General features: G+C 41.7%; 1 protein-coding gene across 1 annotated transcript in view; it reads right to left on the reverse strand.

The window, feature by feature from the left end:
• Positions 1-15,335: 15,335 nt before the first annotated feature.
• Positions 15,336-22,518, reverse strand: part of MPC2 (mitochondrial pyruvate carrier 2) — a 54,342-nt gene continuing 47,159 nt past the window's right edge. Inside the window, exon 5 of the mRNA XM_044285666.1 lies at positions 15,336-15,563. Coding sequence (XP_044141601.1) covers positions 15,506-15,563 — 58 coding nt within the window. The 3' untranslated portion in view covers positions 15,336-15,505. The remainder of the gene's footprint in view (positions 15,564-22,518) is intronic.

A 22,518-nucleotide genomic window follows, 5' to 3' on the forward strand; every position in this document is an offset into this window, starting at 1 on the left:
TGGGTTTGTTTTGTTTTTTTCAGCCTAATGATGGCTTGCTTCACTGATAGTGACAGCTCTTTGGATCTCATCTTGAGAGTTGACAGCAACAGATTTAAAATGCAAATAGCACACTTGAAATGAACTCTGAACCTTTATGGTTTCATCTTTTTGGTGTTTTTTTTTTTTTTTTTTTTTTTGCATACCACCTATGCAAAGCACAAAGTTGTCACAATATGTGCTTTCATATTTTTGGTGTTTTTTTTTTTTAGCATACCACCTATGCAAAGCACAAAGTTGTCACGTGGTTCTGTACATGGTCAGCCTGGGCGAATGGAGTCAAATCAGGGAAGAACTGCTCAAACTGGAGATAGGAACCATGGTCACCGATAACGGGAAGAACATTCTGTCTCAACCAGGGAGGGTTGACGCATTTGTCCTGAATGGTGCACATCTTCAATCTGGTTGTCACCCGGTTCCTGAAGTCTTCCACCCAACTGCAAGACGTCTTGAGAATGTCAAGGAAACTGTGCATGCACCTCAGCCACTGCAAAACACTCCCTTCTTGAGCTGCAAAGGCAGAATCATGTTCTCCTACTTCGCCTCATATGTGATGTTTCCACGTGATTGAACTCTACGTTGGACCAACTGTATAAGCAGAGGAAAACCGTGACCGATTTGTTGATGTTTATAGACAGGACTACTCCCCAGTGTAACTTTGACGTTAAACAGTGGCAGTTCATGCGTGACACCTGCAATTTCATTCGTGACACACGTTATTTGTCGGTTGCCAGGACTATGGGATGAATGATGTGATTCCACTTCTTCAGGTCCTGGAGGGGAAGCTGATAATTTTGACTGGTGAAGGGACAGAAGACGTGGTGCCTAAATCTCACGGTCACCTGAACCTTATGGAGGCTGAACTGGCACAGGAGAACATAACTGCCCAGAAATTCTATACATAACTACGTGGTTTTTCTGCTGAAGCGACAGAAGAGGAGCTAGAGTGTGATGACGAAGACAATGCAGCTGACCCTGACAGACTGTGGCAGTATGCAATGGAGATGGAGGCAGGGAGTCCCTCTGAGTCCCTTATACAACTGGCCAGATGCATGCTGAGTTGCTTGTGTAGTGACTGCATTATCACCATTGGGCAGAGGGATAATTACTGGCTCTCCACAATGTTAGACCCTCCCTACCAGTCCAAAATGGGTGCCTTTTTTCCACCTGCTGAGAGGGAGGATAATCTCAACTACTATTGAGACATCTTATGTAGTCAGTTGGTTGCTGCCTACATGTGCCATCGCCCATGCTCACGAAAGTGTCATCAAGGGGACCTTCTGAGCTTGCGCTTCATGATGGGGGGGGGGGGTCTGGGGGAGGCCCAGCCAGTAGTGTGGCATCAGAGCGAGTGTTTAGTGCAGCGGGAGGCATAGTTACCCCAAAGAGAACACAAAATGTTGAGAGACTAACCTTTATAAAGAATAATCGGGCCTGGATCAACCAGGATTTCCAGACACTGGTGCCTGATGCAACAAACTAGCTTTACCGCCCCCCCTTCCTGTCCAACTCTGTTCTGGGGCCATTATTGTGACTCTTCCTGCTGTTGCTACCCTCCCCACTCTGTTGTGGGGCCACTATTGTCATTCTTCTTGCTGTTGCCATCCTCTTCATTCTGTTCAGGGGAGACTAGTGTCCCTGTTTGACAGTGTTGACATCACAGTTTATTTTTCTGTTCTTCTGATCCATCATAATAACAGAAAAATAGCAAAAAATAAATAGAAATTCAGCATCTGTAAGGTCTCTGTCACATGGTCAATATTTTGGCTCAGGATTTGAAAGCCAAAAGCAGGAGTGGGTCCATAACACAGGAGAATTTCCATCACATGTTATCTGTGTTTTGGACCCACTCCTGTTTTTGCCTAACAAATACTGCTTAAATGCTGACAATTTGTAGGAGGATGCTCAAACTACAGGATCCGCTTTTGTTTTGGGCTCTTTTTCTGACAGATCAGAAGTATGGAAAATTAAACAGTGATGTGAACACAGCCTTACTGCTGAAACCCTCCCTACTGTCGGGGGTGGGGTGGGGCAATACTCGCATCCACAAAATGGATTAAAATAACCTTTTTTTTCTCTCCACTACTTTATTGGTGCTGCATCCATGTCCTTATTTTGCACCACTAAAGAGTCATTGGGACATAGATGCTGCTGGGGCGCACAGCCTTTTTTTTTTTTTCTTTACTGAAGGATGTGGTATATTTTTTTTTGTTTGTTTAGGGGTTAGCTAGGACTGTTGGTGGCCTGCACGATGATGCGCACATCCATATGTGTTTTGCCTATCATTCTGATGCACATTAACTGTTTCTCTATCAGAAAGTACTAGCTATGCATGTTGCACTGCACAATGATTTACAACAAGATAAATTCTCCCTAAAGTTTGCCTGCAGCCCAGGATAGACCTGACTTAATGTGCTTCATGACAAATTAATTTGTGACTTTGCTCATCGCTACTTACAGACATAACTTTGTCACCACTTACAATCAATCACACAACAAAATCAAAACAACTGTGACCAAACACTGGCCGGTTTTACTAAATAGTCCTCTACTGAGGAATTCTCTCTCCCACCAGCCTCGGAACACCTATAGTAGAGATAGAATTATAAAAGTATTATAACCCCAAGGAAATTGAGAAAACTCCACCAAAAAGAAAACACTATTAAACTGTCTGACATTAGCGATGTGCTAATGTCAGCTGAACCTAACTAGGCTATTCTTATTTTTCATGCCCCAGTTACTGCACAATTCTAACTTTTATAATATGCAAATTAGCCTCTAGGAGCAGGCAGGGTGTTGCTCCTGCCCGTAGAGGCTCCGTTCTCCGTCCCACCTCATTCCACGACCTGCCAGCCAGTGTTCATCTCTTCCTGCCGGCCCTGTGTGCTGGGTAAATGGCATGGCAAAGGCGCCAGCACATAGGGCTGGCAGGAGAAGACGAACACTGGCCTGTCAAACAAGGCTGGCAGGGAGTGGAATGAGGTGGGAGAACAGAGCCTCTAGGAGAAGGAGCAATGGAGCACCCCCCCCCCCCCCCACACACACTCCTCGAGGCTAATTTGCATATTATAGTTAGAATTGTGCAGTAATGGGGGCATGAATAAAAATAAGAATAGCCTATTAGAGTCTTTCACCTATACAGACCAATATAGAACACTAACACCATTATCAGCATTATAGCCCCCATATTGGAATGCTACATACTGTTTAGCTGTCCGTCGCTTATTTTCTTCCAAAAACACTTTTATTTAATATGCAAATTAGGTCTAAAGGTGCCCAGGGGCGGCGTTCAAGCGTCCGGTGCCCAGGCCCCTCGTCGCTATTCATATGAAACCCCGCCCTAGGTTCTTCACGAATCGAACACCAGCGCCGTTCACAAGAATCCCTACGCCTGCGCACTGAGTCAGGCCTGGTTGATCCAGGCCTGATTCAGTATAGGTGAAATACTCCCTTTAAGTTCAGCTTACATCAGCACATCGCTAATGTCAGCCAGTTTAATAGGGATAATTCTCTATGTTTCCGACCTTAAAAAGAAATTATAAATGCCAACATTCCAGTTGCATCTCAGTATCTAACAAATTATGCAGTTGTAAGAGCAATACGACAGGAGAATTTTTGTTTTTTAGATCCACGATTTCCAACTGCTCCTTTATATTCGTCATCTATGTACTGCCCTGCAAGTTTGGATTACAGTATGTCAAAACGACAGTTTGAAGGCTGTACGTAAGACACAGTGTCAAAACATACCATGGTCCTCCAGGACTGCAATTTTTTACATGCTTGGAACCGAACCCAAGTTCAGGAAATTGTCTTTTACAGTAGAAAATAATTTATGAAAGTAATAACTTTGGCAATACATTCTAATACTATACAGAGCTCACTCCGTACAGTATTCAAACAAAATATTATGCAAATTGACTTCTGATGTTTCATCCGAAGTCTATTCGCTCATCCCTAGTCTCAATGAATATTGGAGAATATATTTAATTAGTCCAATATTTTAAAAAGATTATTTCTTATTAGTTTTTTCATTTAATATTATATAAGCATTTTGTGTAAGGGCTCATGCACACAACCGTATGTAGTTTGCGGTCCCCAAAAAAATACAGATGACATCCGTGTGCATTCGGTATTTTGCGGAATTAAACAGCTGGCCCCTAAAAGAACAGTCCTATCCTTGACCATAATCTGGACAATAATAGGACATGTTCTATTCTTTTGTGGTAAAGGACACAGAGAGAAAATACATTTGTGTGCATGAGCCCTAACCCTCATGATGGTACTTACTATTTTATTGCATTCTATACCTTGTTGGATTTTTCTCACTATATTATGTTATTTGTGACAAAATAATGTATTTCTTCCATTCATTCATAATACTCACAGATTACAAGAATTTATTTCCTCCATTCATGTCCCAATTTTCCCCTATATTCATAGTACTCCTTTTAACAGAGCCAAATACTCACATCCCCATTCATTTATCTATTAATCAATTAATTACATACAATCATAAGTTTTTCAGCATCATAATATTTGTTTATAAATTTGATTTTGTACCTATATAGTTTCCATCTATTTAGTTATACACGATTCGTGTTTTCCTCACGCGGAAGAGGAGACAGGCAGGCATCGGGGACGGCGCATGCGCGATTCAGTTACAGGATCGCACTTGCAAATGAGGACGACGGCGCATGCGCAGCCTGTACAAGCGCGGTCCCGGCCACTGAGCTGGGTGTCAATTAGAGTGCACAGAGGCGGGGTTAGGGCAGGGGAGTTACAGCCTGAAGTGAGGGAAGGGCTACCCCCTTGACTTCTACCGTGACTTGTGGAGCAGGAAAAGATTACTTTATAAGGCGATTTTTTCAAGGATAAACAGAAAAGCGGGACAAGGCTCTATAATAACACGATGAAGATGATCTATAAGGTACTTTTGATAGTTTATAAAGTGAAATGCAGGTGAAAGGTTCGCTTTAATGGGTTGGTGTGAAGAAATCAGCTGCAGGAGCAATTATTAGAAAATGGAAGACATACAAGACCACTGATAATCTCCCTCGATCTGGGGCTCCACACAAGATCTCACCCCGTGGGGTCAAAATGATCACAAGAACGGTGAGCAAAAATCCCAGAACCACACGGGGGACCTAGTGAATGACCAGCAGAGAGCTGAGACCAAAGTAACAAAGGCTACCATCAGTAACACACAACGCCGCCAGGGACTCAAATCCTGCAGCGCAGTCCGGGCCCGTCTGAAGTTTTCTAGAGAGCATTTGGATGATCTAGAAGTGGATTGGGAGAATGTCATATGGTCAGATAAACCCAAAGTATAATTTTGTGATAAAAACTCAGCTCGTCGTGTTTGGAGGAGAAAGAATGCTGAGTTGCATCCAAATTCACCATACCTACTGTCAAGTATGGGGGTGGAAACATCATGCTTTGGGGCTGTTTTTCTGCAAAGGGACCAGGACAACTGATCAGTATAAAGGAAAGAATCAATGGGGCCATGTATAGTGAGATTTTGAGTGAAAAGCTCCTTCCGTCAGCAAGGACATTGAAGATGAAACGTAACTGTCTCTTTCAGCATGACAATTATCCCAAAGAGTGGCTTCGTAAGAAGCATTTCAAGGTCCTGGAGTGGCCTAGCCAGTCTCCAGATCTCAACTCCACAGAAGGAGTTGAAAGTACATGTTGCCCAGCGACAGCCCCAAAATATCACTGCTCTAGAGGAGATCTGCATGGGCCAAAATACTAGCAACAGTGTGTGAAAATCTTGTGAAGACTTACAGAAAACGTTTTACCCTCTGTTATTGCCAACAAAGGGTATATAACAAAGTATTGAGATGAACTTTTGTTATTGACCAAATACTTATTTTTCACCATAATTTGCAAATAAATTCTTTAAAATTTAGACAATGTGATTTTCAGGATTTTTTTTTCTCATTATGTCTCTCATTGTTGAGGTATACCTATGATGAAAATTATAGGCCTCTCATCTTTTTAAGTGGGTGAACTTGCACAATTGGTGGCTGACTAAACACTTTTTTCCCCACTGTATATATTATAAACATCCAGGCAACCATACATCTATCATACTACATATGCCCCTAATCTCATATTTATCTCTATTTCTAAACAAGCCACTACAGCCTGCACATATTTCATTTCTTGTAGTTTATCAAGACTAGCCCCACTACTTTGACCTGATTCAAGAAAGGCCAAATCCTACCAAAAATTTGACAGTGCCAGATCTTCTTCTATTGTGGTCAGCTTAGTAGCTGATGATGCCACTGGCGCAGGCCCCAAGCATGCCAAACCAAGGCCAAGCTTGGCTGCTGCTAGCTCTGTGTGGGTATCTCACATATGGCAGTTTTTAACCACAGTGCCGGCAGACAAAAGCATTGCTGTGTGCAAGATCGGCAGGATTAAAATAAGCAAACCAAACATAGGTATCGGAGTTATGTTACAGCACATAAGGCAGCATTATCAAATTTAGTGAGAAAATAGAACTTGCCAGCAATCAGAACAAGATCTGAACTTGGACACCCTCTCTATCAAAACAAAATTATGGAATCATTAACCATTGTTTTATTATATGGGAAGGGGAACAACAAGGATTAGAAAAATTCATGGGAGAGGTCAACAGGAATAATTGGAACCTATCCTTACGAGTTTAGTGCAGGAAGTGTTGGATTTTTATACAAGTTTTTTTTTAACCCAACAGATGTAAATAGTTATATAGATACCACTAGTTGCCACCACCGTCCTTAGATTAAGAATATCCCTAAAGGGCAGTTCACTCGGATCCATAGGAATTGTACTGATATAGGGGATTACAAAGAACAGAGTAAAATCATACAAGAACGGTTTGAGGAGAAGGGGTATAAGAAGGAAGAACTAGAAAGAATTAGTGAAGGTATAGAAAAGAAGGAAGGAGGGGTTTATGATCTAAAAAAGGGGAATGAAAAGAAAGGAGTATAGATTTACCTTTTTCACACCATTTTGTGCCATTACAGGACCTATGAAAAATACCTTGTGCAGAAATTGGTCTGTTTTTTTTTGGGGGGGGGGGGGGGGGTTATACCAAGTAAACCGAAGGTAATATATCGGAAAGGCCCCAAACTTGAAGAGTTCTCTGGTCCGGAGCTACTTCCCAGCGAAAATAGAAAAGAAAGAGAGGGATCAGTTCACATGGTGCGGATTCTGCGTTGCATGCAGAAGCCGCAGCAAGGATGATAAAAAAGTGAGGAACATCCAGAAGATAGTAGCAGGAAGTGGAGAAGAATATAAAATAAAAGGGGAAATAGGCTTCAAACATATGGGAATAGTAGATTTGTTGAAATGCCCCTGTGGATTGTTTTATATATGGAGAACATTGCATAAACTTAAAACGAGGGTACAGGAGCATATTAACAATAAAAAGAAAGGGCGGGAAAGTAATAGCGTATCGATGCATTTTAAGAGAATGCATGGTAAGGACCCGAGGTTTGTGGTTTGCAGGAGTGGTGAAATTGGACTGGAGAGGAGGTGACCCCGTGAGACAGATAGACCGACGAGAAGTGGAATGGATATTCAAAATGAAGACATTACAGCCCCTTGGCTTAAACATTGATTTTGATTTGAAGCCCTGTTTGGTGGAATAACGTGGGGTAAATACAGGATCTCTGCTTATTGGCTGAGTAAAAAGTGGGTGTGAAGTGGTTGTAGCCGATAGTGGATAGTTATTGGTGGTATGATATCACGTGACTAGGGAAGAAGTTATGAATGAAATTAAGAACTATAGGAGGGAAGTAATTTTAATGAAACAGTACAGAATGGACAGACTAAGTTGTGTTTACGGGATGTATGACCGCGTTGGATGTTGTTTCTTTTAACACTGGGGATAGTTGCAGCGCTCCGAATAGGAGCAGGTCTGTATTCCGATATCAGATGTGATCTGTTTATATGTTCTTATATTCAGTATGTATGTATGTTTTTATGTTTATTTATGGTCCCAAGGAAGAATATGTAATATGTTCAATGATATATGAACAAAATGATTTAAAAATGTATTTTATAGGGTGAGTATTGTCTGCAAAGGAAGGGGAGGGGATGCAGATTAACCCCATTTAAATGAAGCATGCAGAGATGGGTGGTATGATTGCCCCTGACGAAGCCTTACTGGCGAAACTTAGGTCGGGCATTGTGTTTGATGGACCTGATTTTATGATTATTTAAGGCGTGTTATTCACGATTTTATTGTGAGTATAATAAAAGAGTTTAGTTAACTCAACTTTGCGGCCCTTCACTATGTACCCAAAAACTTTCATTCCACAGGAAGGTTGCTTTGAGGAAGGTTACTATCCAGCGGGACTCAGGTGTGTTGGTTGTATCAAAGAAGATTGCCGCTTCTCTAGAGCTTGTGAATTGAGACATATACCTGGCAGCGCGACCACCTTTTGTATAAAGATCTGCATTTGTATGATTTTTCAAACAGAACTGACCAATCATAGCAATCTGTTGTCACAGTTCTTTAACTGTTTTAACACACTATGACAGTTGTAGTTTGTGACGGCTATATCTGCCATGGATGGGGTGACTAGCACTTACTTGTGACCCATTTATGTCATGGAATGTTAAAGGGAGTCTGTCACCAGAGACACAGCTGTTGCTCACTTAAGCACTATTTTCTTCACCCAAGGCTCCCATTCACTCATTCTAAGTTTTCATAACTTTGTATTATTAGCAAATTTTGCGTGTTACAGATAGGTTGTCACTGCTGCTATTATTGTACACAACTTACATTCCTTGACGCTTATGAAGCAGATGTGGATTCACTGTGTCACAAACAGGTATTACTTTGAGCTACTCCTAAGAGCATTATCTAAAGCCTCTTTCACACGGGCGTTCTGGATTTGCTCCGGATGCGTCGCGTGTGCACTGCGAATACCTGCGCGAGTGCGCATGCAATTTCAGTCAGTTTTAACTGCGATTGCGTGGTTTAATTTTTATTATGCGTTTTGCACAAGTGTGATAAAAAACTGAATGTGGTATCCAGACCCGATTCCGAACTTCTTCCCTCACCTCATCCACTTGTTCGCACAGCCGGCATAGTTTTCTTTCAGGACCTTTGATGATTTAATCGTGCTCACCACGTGGTCAGTGCAGTGACGTCAGCGCGGGTCCTGCTGAATAAAGATCCTTCTATCTTCATTCTGCAGGACTTGCGCTGACGTCACCACGCGGTAAGCGCAATTGCGTCAAAGGTCCTTTTGCAGGTCCTGAAAGAAGAAGAAAGAAGACGATGCCGGCTGCTCGAACAAGTGGATGAGGTCAGTTAATTTTTTTTTAACCCCTCAATCGACATTTTAGGAAGCATTCTGCATTAAGAATGCTATTACTTTCCCTTATAAACATGTTATAAGGGAAAATAATACAGTGAATTTACTTTAATGGGGTCCGGGGTTGCTCATCCCTATAATCTCCTAGCAACCATGCGTGAAAAATCGCACATCTGCACTTGCTTGTGGATGCTATGCGATTTTCACACAGCCTCATTCATTTCTATGGGGCCTGCGTTGTGTGAAAAACGCAGAATATAGAACATGCTGCGATTTTCACGCAACACACAAGTGATGCGTGAAAATCATGGCTCATTTACATAGCCCTATTGAAGGGAATAGGTTCGGATTCAGTGAGGGTGCAATGCGTTCACCTCGCGCATTGCACCCGCACGGAAAACTCGCCGGTGTGAAAGGGGCCCAAGTGTTCTCCCTGGTCTTCACCTTTTAACCCCTATACAGGGATCTGGACTCTGATGCACCAGAGCCACCAAGCTGCTACCTTTTGGAGTAGTCTCTGTTCAAATGACAGCTGACCAAAAGACACCAATGTAACATAGTACATAAGGCCGAAAAAAATACATTTGTCCATCCAGTTCGGCCTGTTATCCTGCAAGTTGATCCAGAGAAAGGCGCAAAAAAAAAAAAAAAACTGAGGTAGAAGCCAATTTTCTCCACTTTAGGGGAATAAAAAATTCCTTCCCAACTCCAATCAGAATAACTCCCTGGATCAACGACCCCTCTCTAGTAGCTATATCCTGTAATATTATTACGCTCCAGAAATACATCCAGGCCCCTCTTGAATTCCTTTATTGTACTCACCATCACCACCTCCTCAGGCAGAGAGTTCCATAGTCTCACTGCCCTTACCGTAAAGAATCCTTTTCTATGTTTGTGTACAAACCTTCTTTCCTCCAGACGCAGAGGATGTCCCCTCGTCACAGTCACAGTCCTGGGGATAAATAGCTGATGGGATAGATCTCTGTACTGACCCATGTGAAGTACTAAATGATCAGGCAAAACAATAGTTAAGCAGGAGCAGAGCTCAGACTCCATGAAGGAGTAGAATGCTAACAAGGAGAAGGTCGCAGCTTTCAGAGAGAAGTGGAGTTATTCTGGCAGGGCCCACCGTAGAGGAGAAACACTTGCAGGTCCAGGCAGGTAAGCAGTAAGGCAGCCATGCCTGGGAGCAGAAATGCAGTAGACACAGGCTGCCAGTATGACAGCACTGTCAATCTAAGTCTTTACACATAGGTTTGCAATGACAACAACAGTTACACCCTCTTTAAAACAAACCTAAAATTTGCTAATTAAAACGAAATCAGCCTCAGATGAACAAAAGAAAAACATTGGTTTAATCAGGTGAACTACAGCCATGTGTCTATGCAAACAGTCGATTACGGAGGTTGCAGACTCCCTTGAAAGCGCTTGCTTGCCAGTCTTTCTGAAAAACAAATCATGCATTGTCTGAACTATTCTATTGATAGCACAATAGTATAGAAATTACCACTGAAATCTAAATTAATCAGATTGGTCACGAATTGCACACATTTTTCTTCCAAAAGAAACTGAAGTTTTGCAATTTGTTTCTGTTCTGACAGATTGAGCAAAACACCTTTTTAAAATCCAGTCCACTAGTGAGGGAAATGGGGCAGTTTGGATGAAGATGGAGGATCTAATGCCCATAACTCTTTGCAGTCAGCCTAACAGCCGATCAGGAAAAATAATATTGACTGGTCTATCAGGCTACATGTTAGCTCTGAAGCAGACGCCATTGTGAGTTTAGCCCCTGATATGATAGGATGTGTCTACCATGGCTGAAACACACAGGGGCATAGTTAGGCCAAAACATCCAGGGCTATGGCTCCTATGTTTTGCCCAAAGGGCCAAACATCAAGACTCCCACACATTTAATTGTATTGCTGTCCTGAGGACGACATTACAGTCAAATGGTTCCCTACCCCGCCATAAATCTCTCTTATAGCCTTTAAGCCTAGTGGCCTGTAACCTACTAGAAGATGCATCAATCACGCATGCTGCTCCATGAGGTCATTGCGACCACCTGCAGGCAACTCGGGCTGTAAGAGGTCTGTGGCCTGCATCGCAGTGTAAGTTAGGTATTTTATTTTTTTGTCACTTTGGGGGAATTCTATGGATCAGGGGCATTATAACTACTGGGGCACTACAGAAGTCAGGGGCTTTATATCTACTGGGGCACAGAATAACTACTGGGACAGTACAAGAGGGCATTATAACTACTTGGGCATTATAACTGACATTTTAACTTATGGGGGAACAATAAGATGCATTATAACTACAGGGGACACTATTGAGGGGCATTATAAATACTAGGGGCAGTATAGAGAAGCCTTATTACTACTGTGTGCTCAATGGTAATATGGAATGCACTACTACTAACGGGGCACTCTAGGGAAGCATAGTTATTGGTAGCACTGTAGGGCACCATTACCAATGAGGGCACTCTGGGAAAGAATTATTACTGTCGGTGCGACTTTAATAATACTATAAAAGCTGAATGGTACTATTTTTGATGAATAGTTTTGGTAGCATTGGGAAGCACAACAGGCACAATAGCAGCAGCAGGATAACACTGTTGAAGTACCAAGATGGGACTGGAAGAAATTGTCATGCATTGTCTGGGCCTAAGGAAGAAGACGGTAAAAGAGAACATCTAAATCAGAGGCGACATCACCTGTGAGGCACAGGATTTAATAGGTATATAATGCTGTTTAGACCTGTATGTGTGGTAGTGCTAAATGTAATGTTCATCCAGCAAGTAAAATAGGTCTTTGGTGCATGGGTGTGAAGGGGGAGGTAGGTTTGAGAACTTGGGCTTAAAAGGTGTTATCAGACCCCTGAAATGCGCCTCCTCCCCCCCCCCCCCCATATGCCCAGGCCCCTCACACACAATATACTTAAGTTGCTCCCCGGCACCCACGTCGCTCCTGGCCGCCACTGCTTCTTCCCATGTGCAGTTGAAAACACCCAGTGGGGGTAGCCAATGGCAGGTGGTGACGGGGACGAGCCTCCCTAGCGTCACCCGTGCTGCTAAGGAGACTTGTCACCGCCTGGACCCCCACACTGGATCTTTTAATCTGCGCACAGTGAGAAGCAGCGGCGGCCTTGTGGGGACAAGGAGCGACGCGGGTGCCGTGGAGCAAGGCAAGTATATTGTGTGTGAGGGGCCTGGGCAAGGGGGGGGGGGGGTAACCTCACCTCAGATGGAAGGTTCAAACATGTGAACAGAGCTTAAAGTGGTATAGCATATAACAAAAAAAAGCCATTTACATCTTAGGCTACTTTCACACTCGCGTTTTGTGCGGATCCATCATGGACGGATCTGTTCAGATAATACAACCGTCTGCATCCGTCCAAGACGGATCTGTCTTGAACACCACTGAAAGTCAATGGAGGGCGGATCAGTTTTCTATTCTGCCAGATTGTGTCAGTGAAAACTGATCCATCCCTATTGACTTACATTGTGTGCCAGGTCGGATCAGTTTGGCTCAGTTTCATAAGACTGACACTAAAACGCTGCAAGCAGTGTTTTAGTGTCTGTCTCCAAAGCAGAATGGAGACTGAATTGATGCAAAATGATGCATTCTGAGCATTCTTTTCCATTCAGAATGCAAACTGATCCGTTTTGGACCACTTGTGAGAGCCCTGAACGGATCTCACAAATGGAAAGCAAAAATGCGAGTGTGAAAGTAGACTTAAGAGTACCTCTACACGCTGCGGAATTAGGGTTGTTTCAATTCCCAAATTTTGATACCATAAAGTATTGAGACGCTCGATACCACATAAAAAAATTAAAAAAAAATATAAAAAAAAAAAAAAACACGCCCAAAAAAAAGCTGCGTGCATTCCGCATTTTATGAAACGTCCGGCCCATAATAGAACAGTCCTATCCTATTTTTTGGGTGGGACAAGGTGACACAAAAAATAAAAAGATATTAAAAATGGCGAATCGCTCTGTTTTTCTTTTCTTTCATTTACAGTGTTCATTTTTTTATACTTTGGACTTTTCGGACGTGGAGATATATAATTTTTTATTTATTGTTTATATATTTTATATGTAAAATTGGGAAAGGGGGTGATTTATTCTATTTTGGTGTATTTTTTTTTTTTACATATTTTTTTTTACAGTTTATTTAATAACTATTTCCCCCCTTAGGGGTAGAACCTGGGAACTTTTAAACCCTTGTCCTATTCACCCTAATATATCTCTATTCGGGTGAATAGGATCTTACACTGTCCCTGCTGCCCTGTGCACACATGGTAACCGATCGGAGCCCCAGGATTACACTGCTGGGGCTCAGATCAGATCTGCCACTAATGAGAGGTGAGGGGATTTTGTGGCCACTGCCACCAATGATTTTAACACTGTGGAAGAGGGGGCACACTGCGCCACCAATGTTTTTAATACTGGGTGCAGGCAATGTGTTTCTGCCGCTTGTATTTGTAATGTATTAAATGTTAGTTATCATTGGTGGCGCAGTGGCCACAGCCCCTCCCCTTCTCCACGCTCTCATTGGCGGCAGCAGCAGAGGGGGGGGGAGAGAGAGATTGCTTCCTTCTCCCCGTGCTGCTGAGAGAACATGGCCGCACTGAGAGCAGCGCGCTCATGTTCTCAAATACTGGGCTGTGCAGAAGCCTAGCCTAGTATCGATAAAAGGCACGATACGATACCGGGACAAAAGTATCGACTGGGTCTAGAACGTTTGATACCCGAAACAACCCTAATCTAAATTTGATGTAAATATATTGTTTCTAATGAAATACACTGCCTCTATGGCTAGTCCGGTTTTGAGATTGCTTACTTGTCAGGGGTTATAGGAGTACAGTTTATTCAACTTCTCTCTATTACATGCCTGGATTTATATTGCCCCCATTGCTTTGGATCACCTTACAGATATTCTAATTTGCCGTATAATTTCTGCAATATATAGGTTTGATACCTACACACAAGACTGGCTTCCATGATGTGCAGTTGACGTCTGCCTGGGGGAGTGTCTCCGTGAGCGCTTCTGTCTACCGAGCAGCGGTCAGCTGATTGGATGGGCCGGCAGCCAGTGGGAGGAGCCACTCTGTTATAGGATTCAGAGTTCAGCATCCGCTTCACGGCGTGCTCATTATATATGTCGGTCTGTTCTACAGTTACTAATACTGGCATGAGTAGTAATGAGGCTGCTGAGGAGGTCAGGACACTAGAAATGCGTAGAGCCAGTGTGGAGCTACAGCCAGTGTCAACAGACAAAATTGAGATATACTAGACATCAGTCAGTTTTTAAAAAATAAGTTAGTAATGAGGTCAGTGGTGTAAGAGCAGGGTAGCTGGAGAATTAGGGACCTAATGGATGATGTGTTGAAAACCACTAGGTATACCCTACCACGCTACCATTGATCCTCATTAGCGATACTATACCAGAGCTACATATTGCTGATATACAGTATGGTGTGAGCTGTTAGGGGTTACGCCCAGCAACAGGTACAGGAGCAAATGCGGTTATGCACAGACATGTATTCAGCTTGCTAGTGAAATTACACTGTGATGGCTCTTAGGTGTAATATTGGATTAGACTCTATCCTTGTGTAAGTTTCCCCCATTTTAAGCAAATAACACAATAACGTTAGTTTGATATTTTATTTTAGTGTCCCTTTAAATACTGTGATCTGGAATTGGTGGGGACGTAATTGTGAATATCCGTTAATTAATTGCCACGTGGATTTCCAATATTTTCACCCTTTTCAAATGTAAAGGAGATCTGCAGCAAAACAAAAAAAAAAAAAGAAAAACACCTCACAAAAATTCTAGCAAATGTTCTGCACATTTACCCCCAGCGTGCAGGTACTCCTAGTGTAACTTGCTTTAATAAAAAAATTGAAATGCATAATTGATAGAGTAGAATGTTAGGAACACAAAAAAAAAAAGGCAGCGAATAAAATAGAATGAGAAACTGAAATATTATTATTGTTTATTAATATAATACACTAGAAGTTTAATAAAATCAATCCTAAAATATTTTATTCTAATATGTTTAGGATTTAATATTTTCTGCTTAGACCAACAGTGGTGGTGTTGCCAAACTTGCTAGATGTCAAATAAAAAAAATATGAGATTAATAAAATTAATGCTTTTTTTTCTGGAGATCTTCAGCAGCTTGTGCTTTAAGCTCTTGATTGTATCTGTAATGAAAAAAAGATTAAAATATTATTATGGCTTGCTTCAAAGCAAATGTGCAGGAACGGTAATATCTCATATCTATGAGATCACTAAGTCAGCACTGAACAGTGGGAAAGGAAGCAGGGAAGCTATTGATCATGTACCACCACTGAATGCAGGAGAAGGTGGATCAGAAGGCTAAACAGCATGGGGCACCATAGAGAGGAAAATGGAATGCGTAAATAAATAAAGTGAATAAAGCTCAAAACAACTTCTAATAGCTTTTATCTCCATACACAGAAATAAATTGGGAACAGTACACATTATGTTCCGAATCAAAACATGAATAAAAATATATCCAATTTGTGTTGTTCCTCTAAAAAAAAAATTTGAAAAGTAAATATTAGACTGTTCAAAAAAATTGTGTTTGTATTCTTTACAAACTCAAACATTCACTATATAAACTGAAAAATATTTGAAGATTTTGCTTTCTTTGAATCACTTTACTAATATTTAGTTGTATAACCCCTCTTTCTGAGAACTGCTGTACATCTGTGTTGCATGGAGTCAACCAACTTCTGGCACCTGTGAATGGGTATTCCAGACCAAGTTGATTGGACTACATTCCACGGTTCTTCTCTATTTCTTGGTTTTGCCTCAGAAACTGCATTTTTGATGTCACCCCACAAGTTTTCTATTGGATTAAGATCCAGGGATTGGGCTGGCCACTCCATAACGTCAATCTTGTTGGTCTGGAACCAATATGTTGCACGTTTACTGGTGTGTTTGGGGTCGTTGTCTTGTTGGAACACCCATTTCAAGGGCATTTCCTCTTCAGAATACTTGAAGAGGTTATGCTGATGTATTCAAACTGATCCATGATCCCTGGTATGCGATAAATAGGCGCAACAACTTACATCCTCATATCATGATGCTTGCGCCACCATGCTTAACTGTCTTCACAGTGTACTGTGGCTTGAATTCAGTGTTTGGGGGTCATCTGACAAACTGTCTCCGGCCACTAGACCCAAAAAGAACAATCTTACTTTCATCAGTCCACAAAATGTCTCTTTAGGCCAGTGAATGAGCTCTTTGGCAAATTGTTAATCTCTTCAGCACGTCTTTTTCAACAGTGGGACTTTGCAGGGGCTTCTTGCAGATAGCTTGGCTTCACATAGGTGTATTCTAATTGTAACAGTACTCACAGGTAACTTTAGACCTTCTTTGATCTTCCTGGAGCTGATTGTTGGCTGAGTCCTTGCCATTTTGGCTATTCTTCTATCCATTCGAATGGTAGTTTTTCGCTTTCTTCAACGTCTTTCAGGTTTTAGTTGCCATTTAAAGCATTTGCGATCATTTTAGCTGAGCCTATCATTTTCTGCACTTCTTTATATGTTTTCCCCTCTCCCTTATTGAAATCACCAATTTCAAAAAAATGAATAGTGACATTTGATGTGTATGAACAATACATAAGAACCACTTAGGGTCCAGTGCATAAAGTAACAATGAGAATAGTTTTTATTAATACAACACAAATAAAGAGTGTATACAATCGTCAAAATATGAATATAAATAGACTCTTGCAACATTGTATCCATGTTAAACAAACATGAAAGCATTATAGCCTATGTAACCAATTGTCAATCTCAATATATTCCTTGTGACTATAAGTTTGTCTCATTGGAAATGATCACAATCTAGTAAGACAATAACATGGGAAGGAAACAAAGGGGATATATAGGGAAAGAGGGGGGTGGAAGGAGAAGACAACAATTAAAGATGTTAATACAAACGGACCTGACCTAAAGATACTGTGAGAGATCTGTTATGGGGTGGGGGGGGGGGGGGCGGGGGGCATCTGTGGCTGGCACTGTTATGGGGGGGACATCTGTGGCTGGCACTGTTATGGGGGGGCATCTGTGGATGACACATAGTATCTTATGCCATGTGTCATCCACAGATTCCCCCCGCCCCCATAACAGTGTCCCTGTGTAGTGTGAATAACCCCCAATACAGAGGGAGGGGACAGCATCTAATTTTGTAATGGCAATTCTATTCTATTGCACCGGGCTCTGCTCACTGTAGTAATCCTAGCTATAACTGTAGGCATTGTTTCAAAGGGTTCTAGAGTTTGTTTTAACTGATGATCTATCCTCTGGATAGAACATCAGCATCTGATCGTCAAGGGTCCGACACCTGGGACCCCCGCCGATCAGCTGTTTGAGAAAAAATTACAAATCAGGTGGAATTGGAAAAAAAAAAAAAAAAAGCTAATTTATACACTGGTGCCCTTCATTCATTCATACCTACCTTTCTTCTTACAACAAAAAATGTTGTCTATATTTTTTGTTATGTATGTATTTATTCTACGAAAAGAGGGCGATTAAAACATTTTTATATTTAAGTTTATTTTTTTTACTTTTTGTTATGATTTTGAAGCATGTATCTCACAGAAAGCCGGCTGTAAGTGTATTACACTGGTAATACCCTTACAGCCAATGCATTACAAAAGAAGTATTGCAATGCATTGTAAATGAGATCAGACCCCCAAAAGTTGTGGGGAAAAAAAGTAAAAAAAAAAATAAGTTTTACAAAAAATAAAAATTCTTGAAACTTTTTATATTTTTTTTTTCCGTCAAAATAAAGTAAAGCAAACATTTTTCAAAACTAGGGAAAAAAAAAAGAAAAGAAAAGTAGACATATCGCCGTGTCCCTATGGACCGGCTCTATAAAAATAACACATGACCTAACCACTCAGGTGAACAAAGTCATACGCACCCCAAAATCGTACCAATCAAACATCTTTTCCCGCAAAAAATGAGACAAAAAAAAAACCAAAAAAGAAAAACATAGCTCTCAGAATATGGAAATAAAAAAGTATACATATTAGGTATCGCCACATCCGCAATGACCTACTCTATAAAAATATCACATGCCCTAACCCCCCTCAGGTGAACACTATATATATATATATATATATATATATATATATATATCTTTCAGAGTATGGAGAAACAAATAAATAAATAAAAATCATGATTGGTTTGTCGAGTCTGTAACAACCTGGTCTATAAAAATACCACATGAGCTAACCTGTCAGATGAACATTGTAAATAACAAAAAATTAAAACTGCACCAAAACAGCTATTTTTTGTCACCTTGCCTCACAAAAAGTATAAATGTAGAGCAACCAAAAATCATATGTACCCTAAAATCGTACCAACAAAACTGCCACCTTATCTTGTAGTCTCCAAAATGGGGTTATTTTATTGGAGTTTCTACTCTAGGGGTGCATCAGGGGGTCTTCAAATGCGACATGGCAACTGTTACGATCCCTACTCAATAGGTCACGTCACTGGGGTGAATTATACTAGTGAGCTCATCAAGTTACCACAGAAATTCCCCCCCACCTATTCTAGATGAGGGAATTATGCTAACTTACTCCCCTAGATTCTAACACCCCAATATTTTCTATCACAATAGCTGCCGCCATCTATACTATAAGGCAATAGGGGCCAAATATTCTCTCAACCAAAATTTAACACAGTAACACAGGTTATCTATATGGGACCTAAAATCCTTTGAAACACTACTTTTTTTTTCTCCAATGTATTCACTGAGGAAAATAAACTGTCAGATGACATGCCGAATGTTGAAATAAATTCCCCATTAAAAGTGTCCTGCCTGACCCAGGAAGAAGTGCAACAGCGACTTAAAAAGATTAAAATAGACAAATCGCCAGGACCGGATGGCATACACCCCCGTATCCTAAGGGAATTAAGTAATGTCATAGCCAGACCCTTATTTCTAATATTTGCAGATTCTATATTGACAGGGAATGTCCCACAGGATTGGCGCATGGCAAATGTGGTGCCAATATTCAAAAAGGGTCCAAAAACAGAGCCTGGAAACTATAGGCCGGTAAGTTTAACATCTGTTGTGGGTAAACTGTTTGAAGGTTTTCTGAGAGATGCTATGTTAGAGCATCTTAACGGAAATAAGCAAATAACGCCATATCAGCATGGTTTCGTGAGGGATCGCTCATGTCAAACAAATTTAATCAGTTTCTATGAGGAGGTAAGTTCTAGACTTGACAGCGGCGAATCAATGGATGTCGTGTATCTGGACTTCTCCAAAGCATTTGACACAGTACCACATAAAAGGTTAGTATATAAAATGAGAATGCTCGGACTGGGAGAAAACGTCTGTAAGTGGGTAAGTAACTGGCTCAATGATAGAAAACAGAGGGTGGTTATTAATGGTACATACTCAGATTGGGTCACTGTCACTAGTGGGGTACCTCAGGGGTCAGTATTGGGCCCTATTCTCTTCAATATATTTATTAATGATCTTGTAGAAGGCTTGCATAGCAAAATATCAATTTTCGCAGATGACACTAAACTGTGTAAAGTAATTAACACTGATGAGGACAGTATACTACTACAGAGCGATCTGGATAGATTGGAGGCTTGGGCAGATAAGTGGCAGATGAGGTTTAACACTGACAAATGTAAAGTTATGCACATGGGAAGGAATAATGCAAGTCACCCGTACTTATTAAATGGTAAAACACTCGGTAACACTGACATGGAAAAAGATCTAGGAATTTTAATAAACAGCAAACTAAGCTGCAAAAAACAGTGTCAGGCAGCTGCTGCCAAGGCCAATAAGATAATGGGCTGCATCAAAAGGGGCATAGATGCCCGTGATGAGAACATAGTCCTACCACTTTACAAATCATTAGTCAGACTACACATGGAGTACTGTGTACAGTTCTGGGCTCCAGTGAACAAAGCAGACATAGCAGAGCTGGAGAGGGTCCAGAGGAGGGCAACTAAAGTAATAACTGGAATGGGGCAACTACAGTACCCTGAAAGATTATCAAAATTAGGGTTATTCACTTTAGAAAAAAGACGACTGCGAGGAGATCTAATTAATATGTATAAATATATCAGGGGTCAGTACAGAGATCTATCCCATCATCTATTCATTCCCAGGACGGTGACTGTGACGAGGGGACATCCTCTGCGTCTGGAGGAAAGAAGGTTTGTACACAAACATAGAAGAGGATTCTTTACGGTAAGAGCAGTGAGACTATGGAACTCTCTGCCTGAGGAGGTGGTGATGGTGAGTACAATAAAGGAATTCAAGAGGGGCCTGGATGTATTTCTGGAGCGTAATAATATTACAGGCTATAGCTACTAGAGAGAGATCGTTGATCCAGGGATTTATTCTGATTGCCTGATTGGAGTCGGGAAGGAATTTTTATTCCCCTAAAGTGAGGAAAATTGGCTTCTACCTCACAGGGGTTTTTTGCCTTCCTCTGGATCAACTTGCAGGATGACAGGCCGAACTGGATGGACAAATGTCTTTTTTCGGCCTTATGTACTATGTTACTATGTTACTGGTAACGCTATTCCCTCCGAAAGAGCAAGTTCTATAAGACCACAAGGAAGGGACTTATTAATGTTTAAATTTAAAGAGGACCTTTCATCAGAAAAAAGTATGTAAACTGACTATACAGACGTGTAAAGCGGCACCCAGGGATCCCCCTGCACTTACTGTTATCCCCGGGCGCCGCTCCGTTCTCCGGTTATAGCCTCCGGTATGTTCCTACTTAGGCTCCACCCGGGGGAACCTAGGCTCCACCCAGAGGAACCTGCCGGCGTCTTTCTCCTATGCTGTAGCGCTAACCAATCGCAGCGCTCAGCTCATAGCCTGGTTCCCCTGGGTGGAGCCTAAGTTCCCCCGGGTGGATCCGAAGTAGGAACATACCGGAGGCTATAACCGGAGAACGGAGGGGCACCCGGGGATAACAGTAAGTGCAGGGGGATCCCTGGGCGCCGCTCTACATGTCGGTATAGTCAGTTTACATACTTTTTCCTGGTGAAAGGTCCTCTTTAATACACAATAATTCAGTGCAATACAAAAAGAAAGTGTCAGATAAAAATAAAAAATAAATATACATACAATAACAATGCAGTAAAACAGATAAAATAAACAGGATAAAATACGGAATATTGGCTTACTGAGATGCAGCAGTTAAATTTCGGCTGTGAGAAGAGCTAAAGATATGGTCAGTCACTCCAAACTATGTGGATCCCCAAAATGGCTGACAATTACCTGTTCCCAAACACCCATTTTTATCCCCCCTCAGCCTAGGGATGGGCTGTGAGGGAACCTCCCTCCTTTCGGTCCGGCCTTCTGGGACGTCTGATATTATTCAGGTTTCTGCCCCACCTTCCCAGAAGACTGACTGAGGTGGCAATATGAATTACTGCGATTCCTCGCTGTATGACAGGGACTGCAGGTACAGGTATGATCCCATAATTTGAGTTGCTTTGTCCTGGTCATACAGACACCAAATATGATGGAAGTTATGATTTACAGAAGGCCAGATCCTGAATACCGAGAAATGCCTCTTGTCCAGTATGGCACGCATAGACTGCCCGAAGCCCACGTCAGGCTGAACGGAATTATTAGGATTTTGAGGCAGTGGGTGCCATGAGGGCGGAGTTATAGCTTCTGATATTATTTCATTCATCTACTGGATGGGATATACCACCCACCGGTCTAGCAGCAAACATGTATAGGGCAGCTGTGCATTTTAAGTATCCCCCTCCCAGGTCTTCATTAGGATGTCCAAATGGTTTTCAATTAGCAGGTCTGTGCTATATTGGGGCTTCCTCTGATAATGTGGAGTTTCTCCCCTAGTCTTCAGACGGGCTGGCATCGAGAGGCACCATGTGCATTTGCTTAATAGATCAATTAGCCACTGCTATATAATCAGCTATTGATAATGTAAGTCTAGGAGAATATGAGATCTAGCTATCTATCTATATGTCTACTTACCCCAGATTTCGTTACAGCAACTTAAAATTATCCCAGTGAAATCTGCCTTCCAAAAACCATATGGTGTTCCTTTCCCTCTGCGCCCTGCTGTGTGCCCGTACAGTAGTTTACAGAAACACCCCATAT

The sequence above is a fragment of the Bufo gargarizans genome, chromosome 3, assembly GCF_014858855.1.
Source record: "Bufo gargarizans isolate SCDJY-AF-19 chromosome 3, ASM1485885v1, whole genome shotgun sequence".
Lineage (NCBI taxonomy): Eukaryota > Metazoa > Chordata > Amphibia > Anura > Bufonidae > Bufo > Bufo gargarizans.